Below are 9,929 nucleotides of genomic sequence, written 5' to 3' on the forward strand. Positions count from 1 at the left end.
TGTGACATTGTGATTAGGCTGGACAACAAATAAATATCTTGGTGGGCCTTAAGAAGGTTTCAACGGTGGGCATCATTATCTCTGATATTGTTCATTTTAGCTTGGATATGCTTTTATTGTTAGGTTCATGACTTAAAATGATCTCTCCAAAAGAATAACCATTGTTGATATAACATATATATCATGGTGGGCCCACAAAACTTGATGACGACCACCTGCTCATGGAACTGGATTACGTGCTAAGTAACTCAGCACACTAAGATGATGGCGCTTTCATTTTTGGTTTTGCAGAAGGGTACGGTAGGGCCTCTAACACCTGTGCTGAAATCAGGGCCGTTCATGACGGGTTACTCTTCTGTATTAAGAGAGGCTTCAGAAGAATCATCATCGAGTCTGACTCTCAGTTGGTGATCAACTTCCTGAGTGGTAAGACAACCCCGGGGTGGAAATGGAGGTACTGGTTGAGCAGGATATTCGCCCTCCAAAAGTCCGGGGAAGTGACTTTCTGTCATATTCTAAGGGAGGGGAATGAGCCAGCTGACAGACTGGCTAGATTGGGCAGCCGCTCCCAGTCCTCCTTCCAGTTTCTCTCTCTTTCAGAGGTCCCTCGGGAGATTAGAGGGCTCATTTTCTTGGATAAGGCGGGCCTGGGTGCCCTGAGACATTAAGGCGGTCTAGATCGATATTTTTTCCTTTCAATTGTGTAGTGGATAGTCATACGATAGGATTAGGCAGGTTTTTTTGTAACTGCTAGTCCTAAATTGTATAGAACCCCTAGTTCCCATGCCCAAGGAATGAATGAAACTCGTTTTTATGAAAAAAAAAAAACTTAGCACGCTAAGCGTGATGAGTAAACTCTGTGGGGCCCACCGTCATTCATGCATTGTATCAATTCCGTCCATCTATTTTATTATATAATTTTAGGGATTTAAACTAAAAATGAATCATTACCAAAGGTCAAATGGACCACAATAACTGAAACATTGTGAATTGAAGTCTACCGTTCAAAATGTTCTTGGGGGCCCACAGAAGTTTTATACCAAGTTGATATTTTTGTTTTCCCTTCATCTTTGTCTCTGTGATCTTATTAACAGTTTAGATGACAAATAAACATCACTGGAGACCTTAGAAAAGTTTCAACGGTGGAAATCAATACTTCCAATGTTTCCTTTGGTATGGTCTACTTGAGATTTTGATATACTTCAATTTTGGGCTCAACCGCTAAAATGGTCTGTAAAAATGGATGGACAGCATGGATAAAGCACATGAATTCACAATGGGCCTAACAGAGTTTACTCAATACAATAAGAGCGTACTGAGTAACTCAGTACGCAATCCGATTTCCCTGTTCACAGCATGCAATCTGCTTGCATCCCAATCTGCATGACAATTACATAGCGCCGATTTTATCGGTTTTGACTTTTCCTAAAGTGATATCATCTCCATGGTGTAGTTTTCAAATTTGTCATCGAACGGTTAGAATACAAGACACGTCTCAACCTTATATTAAGCTTGCATGCGCTCGACTATATAGTACCATTTCCCATATATATATATATATATATATATATATATATATATATATATATATATATATATATTACATGTGTTTCATTCAATAAGGATGGAATTTTCTCAATTTCAATTGACTGGGCATATTGTGTCAATTTTTTTGAGTAATATATTTGGAAGTGCTATGTAATTCTTAAATGAAAATATTTTGGGCAAAACTAGTATATTGCAAAATAACTATTCCTCTAACATCTTTATCATTGGCCATGACCCTCCTTTAAATTTCCGATTTACTGGAGATTAATTGCCACTACTTCAAAAGAGCACAGTATCTATTAATTTCATAATGGCATGTTAATGGAAATAATAATAGACCATATGTTGTTCAATGCAATATAGCTTGAGAAACATTAAAATTGAAGATGAATAAAGACTCATTCAAATGAATATTTGAACATTTAATAATCCTTAGCATCGGTTTAAAGTCTAACAATGTGCTTTAAGGTAGTATAAATTCGTTCTGGAAGAGTTGCTTCACTATTAAGATGCTGGGTATTATCATTTAATTAAAAATTAGCAGATCCAAATTGAAAATTCATCCATCCCACATATAATATCCTATTTTCTGTTCTCTTCCTTTGCTAGTTAAGGTAAGATTTAATTCTTATTGTACTAGAGTAACCAAACAGGATAAGTGGATTCAATTTATAGATGCAAGAATTTTCTACTAGATGAATGCTAATTGAACGAGTTATTGCATGCATCCTTCCGCTTGAGTTCAGATGGGGACATGTAGGTGGAAGGTATTTAAGATTGAAAAGGGTAAGCTCTCAGTCCTAGGGAGGGGGACCTGATTTCTTAAACGCAGTAAGGATCATGATCGCAAACTAAAACAAGAGGCAAAGGAAGAAAGCCATCTATTACAAGCATTCACCACATGTACATGAAAAGATTACAAGCATTCAACACATATAGATCACAAACATCATTTACCACAAAACACCAGGAGTTATAGTAGTTCGGTGTGTACACCAACTATTCTCAAACAGCCATACCTACTCCACTCCCAATAATCACAACCCACGTGATATTGGCATTCACTAAAAATCAAAGTTTTCTCAAGTTCACCTTAAAACCTATACAATTGTGTTTTTAAATGGGCTATCATAATCAAAACCCCATGCTGAGATTTTCTGGCTTATTTCAGTCAAAACCAATACAGAGATTTTCTGGATATCTCAAAAACCAAAAACAATTAAAGAATACTTATCTTCTTCTGAAGATGCTCTTTGATGTAGCCCGTAGAACCGCTTCACTTGATGTATAGATGTTCAATGTCTAATAAACATAATCAAGGGTTCTAGGTTCTAGATAGATTTTAAATTAACTCAAACCTAGGGCTACTTATTTGAATTCATTAGATCTCCCAAAGTAGAGTAAAGACTCCCTTTTAAAATGTTAGATTCACAAAATAGAGATCAAGGAATTACAAAAACAAAAGCTATAAAAAGATCTAAAATTACTGGACTATAGCTTGATAATGAGGGGGACTTTTATCTCTCTAAGTGAAGGCTTTTTGTGGCTGTTCTGAATGAATTAGAATGAGAAAAGACCTCTATTTATAGGCTAAAAAATGGTTCCTTCGACTGGTCAAAGAATCAACTATATTTCAAATTTTTAGCGTGATCGGATAAAACCGACCTTCGACTAGTCGATTGGCCTACTCGATTAGTCAAGCATAACCTTCGACTGGTCAAGGGAGAATGAATTTAGTTGCTGAAGTTCGAGTCGAGCTCCCTTCGACTGGTCGAGTGAGTGTCCACGACTGGTCGAGCACAATTCTCGACTGGTCGAGGAACTACCAAAAAAATTCCGATTTTGATTTTAAATCTTAGACTAGTCGAAGCATTTCTTAGACTAGTCGAACTTAGGCTTGGACTAGTGAAATTTAAGCCTAACCAAAGTATAAAAATCTGTGAATGATTAGCATATGAAAGGACCTAAGTCTAAGGTCTTCCAGGTAGGGTTAGTTATACCTATAATTATTGGACATTGAAGTATATTTTCTTTCAATTACTACTTGAATCTTCAGTAGTGTTCAGTGGATCTTTTACTTGAAGTAGACTTATAATTTAGCTTGATCTTGAACTTAAAGTGAAGTAGAACTCAACCTTGTAGTACTATCTTCATGTCTTGCACTTTCAAACTTCATATGATGATCTTGAAGATGAACTATCCATCTTGATTCACTTGAAGGTGAACTTTCCATCACATGAATAAGTTACACTATAAGTTGTTTTGTCTCATCGAAATTTGACAATTAAGGGTGCTTTATACATCACAACACTTACAAAGATCTAGTGGTCGACCGGTAGGCCACAGTATACAAGAAGCATTGTCAAAAAAACAGGCAGGCAACCATTGCCAATTTTCGGGTCTTGTTCTGATCTTTAGTTAGGATTGTCCGTTCGGCCTATTTTTGGATCATAGATCAAAGACAGAGATCTCGTATATGTAAGTGTCTCTATAAGAACTTCATGTAGGACCCAAATCCATGGGTTCTACCTCATAGAAGCCACCCGCCTCACAAGGTCCCAAATCCATGGGTTTTGCAAGCCGCCCACTTCGAGTGTACCTCTGCATCCCATAAGCCACCCCACTCAAGCCGACACCTCTCGTTTTGATACTAATTTGACGCAGGACAATTAATCACTTGCTCTAAAAGCTCAAACTGATAGAGCATGGCGAATTAATCCATTTTTCTCATAGCCCAGATCTCAAATTCATGGATTAGGTCCTTGGCCGAACCATCCTCATAGGCCCCAAATCCATAGGATCCACCTCACATGAACCACCTACCTCACACGGGCCCCAAATCCATGGGTTATATGGGCCGCCCCCCTAGTGTGCCCCTATGTCCCACAGGCCACCCCAATCAAGGCAATTGTAAACCCTCCCCCCCCCCCCCCCAATTGATGTAAAACAAACTTTTGCAACAAATTGTCACTGCCACCTTCTAATATTTCCTACAGAGTCTTTCTCACCTGTTTCAAAAGCTTGCAATTTCAACATGGTCGAACAAGGACTAAATAGTTTCACATGTCAACACTCAAGATCCATTTTGTAGGTAATTAGGGTTCGAATCCTCACCTTTGATATATATATATATATAATTGTTTTTTTTCAAAAGAGAGCTTGAATTTCATTAAGAAAGAAAAAAAAAAAAGGCCTAAGGCTATACAGCTATAACTCTAATTCGGGCCAGGCCAACAACAAAACGGAGAAGGCCCGCCCATCCTGAAGGGAAAACGAAAGAACAAAAAAACAACACCTAAGAGGGATGACCCTCTCTTAGATAACCCAAACCTACTCTATCGAGGAGTATATTACCCCAGATGGCAGGGGGAAGGGAATCCCTCGATCTGAAAATCATCTCTGCTTGGGCCTCACTACCCTCACCTTAGTGGTAGACTCTGAGGAGTTTCAACACGAGGTCATGGGTTCAATACCCATAGGTGGTGAAATCCCACTACGACGTGCGTTGGTGTGTGCGCCGGGTGCGTGTCTAAAAAAATAAATAATAATAATAATTATTATTTTATTTTTTTAAAAGATCCATTTGTAGTTACACCAGCTCCACTCTCTTGAGATCGGCCCAACAACTCTCATTTCATTTTGATTCCAACCAGCTCTAATAGACCTCTCTGAGCAGAACGTCAATCAGCCAATTTGATGGGCTGATGACGGTTGCCACACCTCGTCTGTCCCAAGACTAGTTTGGCTATTAAACCATCAGTTAAGAGCTACAATTGAAAGAATATACTGGAACGAAGTACAAAGACTAATAACAAAGGACCCTTTTTGTCTCAGAAACTACATCTCCACCATAACAGCTTTCATGAATAAATATCACCATGGAAAGGTGTTTGTAATCCACACCTTGGGAGGCATTGTACTAGTACCTCTAGCTTGATTTAACTTCTTGGTTTTTGCAATGTAACCAAATGTAGTGGAAATAGGAGACCAGAAATGGAATGTGAAACATTATCCTGGTAAAATGTTCTTCTTTTAATCTGTAACAGTGTACTTTGATGCTCTGGTAGAGTGTTATGGTTGATGTGCAAGCACTATGATATTCTACATGTGGCGTATATGTAACTCAATTAAAACTGTTCAAATGGCTATCCTCAATTTAGATGTACCATAGATTTTAAATTGCATTAAGTTGACTACCTAACTATTAAGATGTGGAGCCACATCTGGGATCGTCCTCGACCGGTCGTGAGCCATGCTTGACCGGTCGTAGGGTCCGGCTCGACCAGTCGTGGACCGGCTCGACTTAAAGTCCAGCGAGCACTGTTTTTTGATCCCGAGGTGTTCGACCGGTCATGGCCCATTCACGACCGGTCGTGGGGTCCTCTCGACCGGTCGTGCAGGCTGCACGACCAGTCAAGTTTACGCAGATTCGTTCCGTGATTTTGCGCGGATATCGTGTCGCAAGTCCTTTCGCAACTGGGATGTGGAAAGAGGAGTTTCCTAAACTATAAACAGGGGTTCCTAGGGTTTTTCATATAGAGAAAAAGCAAGGGAAAATTATTCTAAGGTGTGGGCAAAGGGTTTTCTATGTGCATCAAAGGGAGAGGTTAGTATATTGCTTTGTAATCTTCGTTCTTCATAGTAGAAGTTTGCATCTGTGGTTTTTTACCCTAATTTGGGATTTTTCCGCGTATATCTTGTCTTGTGGTTTGTTTTGAATGCTTTGATCTATTTCTAGTTTATTTTTCTTCCTGTTTATCATTTATGGGTGAGGCCTGAGATTGGATCTAGGCTCACTGCGTTGTTGGCGTGCTACTCAACACTAACTAGATGATTGGTGGACATTTAGTGGATAGTTGGAATGAAAATATTCAATGGTGCAGATTCAGCGAACAAGCAAGCTGATCTTGGAATGACTGAGTATTGATAGTGGGTCCAGAAATTTGGAAATTTTAATTGGAGTTGATGTGTGCCGCATATTTCTGAGTGATTGCATATGAAACATTGCAGTCTGCCATAGTATCAGATATCTTCCTGTCACATATAATGCCATAAATATTAAAGGCTTTCTTGTGTAGAAACAATTAATCGCAGTTAAAATTTCACGAGGAACTGTACAATCCTCACCCGATGATTTGGATTTTCGGTTTGTACATTCGGCCCTGCAGTTTACAATCCAAACTGTTGATCTGATGGGCAACAGCCAGAACAGAATATTAATAAGATCTCTGGATTAGACACTCCTAACCATCTTATAAATCAATTTCCAGCCCAACATTTGAAGAGATTGGATTGTTCTTTCAAGGATATTTTTTGAGTCATGATCCATCCACTGTGGGGCTCTCATCAAAGCAACGGTCCTGATCATGAACCTTGGCCCCGTTTGCACAAACTGAAAATCTGAGGAATCTTTGTATATCCTAGGATCAAGGATCACATAGTTCCTCAAAACTCAATTACATTCAATTGGCTGACATTCATATCTTTACATGCCATGAACCACAAATTGCAAGTCCTGAACAAGAAAATTTACATTCAAACTTCCAAGCTTTTACTATTTATACTCCTTTAAATACAATATCTAACCTAAACACTAATCTAACCACCCATTCGAGCTCTATGATTAACATAGTTTATGAACTGTCTACAAAATCTCGTGGATTAAAGAAGAAAACAAGCCATATATACCCCGCACACATGCCGTAGTGGGATTTCACCACTTATGGGTGCTCGAACCCCAGACCTCGGCCTCGTGCTGAAACTCCTGGGAGTCTACCACCGCTGTTGATTACTCAGGTTTAGACATTCTTCTAACCAGAGCTAATTTAAGAGGCTTAGTGTTTCTAAGGTTTTTGTGGTTGAAATCTTTGGACGCGGGCTTTGTTGGGTCGGCAACGAATGCAGGTATTTGCAATTCGGGCAAGACGGAGAGGACTTGCACAGCATGACAAGGAGATGGCACTTAAGACATGCCACAGCAACCATGTTGCTGCTTGTGTTGTAGTTCTTATTTGCATCTTCAACCACTGTAGCGCTGTTCCCATCAGAATTGGATAGTGTTGAAATGTTGAGCTCCAAGTCTATCTTTTGGTCTTTGGGCCAGTTCCAGCTCTTCTTCAAGGTCTTCCTATTCAAATAGTACATTCTCCCAGACTGCAAATCAAACCCAACTAATATTAGATTAATCATGAGAAAACAATTAAAACACATGATGGATAATTTCCTATGGAATCCAACTCACTCGTAATCATCACTTTCAAGTATGTCAACATGAAGTATGGGCATGTACTTGTATGTACGTGCACATGAATACATACAAACATATATATATATATATATATATATATATATATACACACACACACACACACACACACACACACACACACACACACACAGAGAGAGAGAGAGAGAGAGAGAGAGAGAGAGAGAGATACTTCAAGATCTAGGCATTGTTCCCAGTCCAAAGGCAATGGGTCTTTTAGCTGAAGCTCGATACTAGTTTGAATCATGGGATCAGTCTTTAATTGATCGAATGCATACTTCCTCTTCCGACAAGGATTCGCTTCGGACTCCGACGACGAGCTATTTCCGCACTCCGCAACAATGAATCGGGAGGGGCCCAATGAAAGCTCAGGACGATCTGCCACCCTCCAAAGCCTCATTTTCTTGTTCTTCTCCTCTTCCCCCTTCCCCAAAGAAAGTTCTTGCTTTTGTTGTAAGAATTCCTTAATCATCATCCTCTCTATCCTATGACACAATCTAGTACATGAGCGTGAAGATGGAGAAAGACCAAAATGAGGAAGCCTCCCTAACAGGTGAGTGAGAGGCAAGTTGAGGGAGGTTGAGGCTTGAAAGAGGTTGGGATTTTAATGTGGGAAAAGCAAACCAAGTATACACAATCAAATTCCTTCCTCTTGATTGAAAGGGTCATGCAAGAGGGGCGTGTATACTTAAGAGGGGTTCTTAAATGGCCTTCATCGAACCCCATTAAAAGGAGGGCAGGCCGAGCATTAAAGTTGACAAGTAGAGAGCCCTTAAATGCCCAAAAATCCTATTTCCCACTACATTCAATAAAAATCACTACATGACCCACGTCAATATCTCACTCAAACTACCCAAAATCTAACTCCTAACGAAAGCTTGTAGTAAGAACTTCTAGAAACGTTGCTTCATATCTACTAATGCAGTGATTACTATATTTGAATATTGTGGTTTAAGAGAACATCGACTCTTTTCAGACTCACCAGTGTTGGCTCTACTAAGATAGACTCGTCCGCATAACTCAACCAACCGTAATTTAATGTCTATGATTCTTTTTCTTTTAAAAGATACAATGTTAGTTTAAAATGCTGGTGAAGTTAGTGAGAAAAGACTTGATAACATATGGTTTAACTGAAGTTATAATCTTTTTTCCACGGAAAGGTGGGAGCACACTACCTGAAACTTTGATTGACTGAAATGGCAAAACATGATTTGTGTAACCGATACCAATCACTTGGGATAAAGCTTAGGTGATGATGATGGTGACAACGATGACAATTTCAGTTTTAAAATACATTAGGAATTTGTAAACTAAGTGGGAGGGGGCATTTTGGAAAATTGTTATAAATTAAGTAACAAAATTGCAACGTACACTACTTTGGAAAGCAAGAAAATAATTTATAACCGACCAGAGAGCTAAAGGCCATGAATATTACAACAAATGATACAGAGCATTAAATAGAGCAGAGGGAGAAAGAACCCACACCCCAACGATGAGAAGCCTATAGCCCGGACCAAGGTGAAAAGATTTTTTATTTTTTATTATTTTTTGTTTAAAGCCCACACCCTAGGTTAGAAAGATATATGATAGGATTACTAGCTTAATAAAAGCTAAGAGCATAATAGCATAAGCTTAAGATGAAATAATTGTAAGTTTTGAGAAGCTAATTTTTCGTACGTCTTGAAATAATACACACATGAATTCTCCTCTCTACAATGAGAGTGGATAGGACGGGCACAGAGACATGTGGACCAAGAAAATAGGGTTGGATCACTAATTGCAGCCAAGTGGTCGTCAATACGAAGCTCAAGAACAATATTTCGAATGTTAGAGGAACATAGTCTTGTAAGGCCAAAATGAAAATTCCTAAGGCTCTTATCTTGAGACCACTAAGACCATCATAAGTTCCCCCATCATGGCCATCAAATTAGGGAAAATCAAGGGAGACTCACCTTTTCATTGCTAATGTCAGCACAAGCAATATGCTAAGAATTAGTGATGAGCCACAAACTGTGGCCTCAAGGCAGGGATAAGAGAAGGTAGAGGGATCCTTATGTGAATTGCAAGGGGGCAGTAGATGGGGAGATCCCAACGAGTGGAGATGACATCCAGGGAC

At 39.2% G+C, this 9,929-nt stretch overlaps 1 protein-coding gene across 1 annotated transcript; it reads right to left on the minus strand.

Annotated features, from left to right (window-relative positions):
- Positions 1–7,065: 7,065 nt before the first annotated feature.
- LOC131240020 (protein CURLY FLAG LEAF 1-like) lies at positions 7,066–8,499 on the minus strand. The gene is made up of 2 exons (XM_058238016.1): positions 7,986–8,499; positions 7,066–7,701 (listed from the first exon to the last, which is right to left on the minus strand). The coding sequence occupies exons 1-2, from the start codon at positions 8,286–8,288 to the stop codon at positions 7,369–7,371; spliced, it is 636 nt and encodes a 211-aa protein (XP_058093999.1). The 5' UTR covers positions 8,289–8,499; the 3' UTR covers positions 7,066–7,368.
- Positions 8,500–9,929: the final 1,430 nt, after the last annotated feature.

The sequence above is a fragment of the Magnolia sinica genome, chromosome 3 (assembly GCF_029962835.1).
Source record: "Magnolia sinica isolate HGM2019 chromosome 3, MsV1, whole genome shotgun sequence".
In the NCBI taxonomy this organism is placed as follows: domain Eukaryota; kingdom Viridiplantae; phylum Streptophyta; class Magnoliopsida; order Magnoliales; family Magnoliaceae; genus Magnolia; species Magnolia sinica.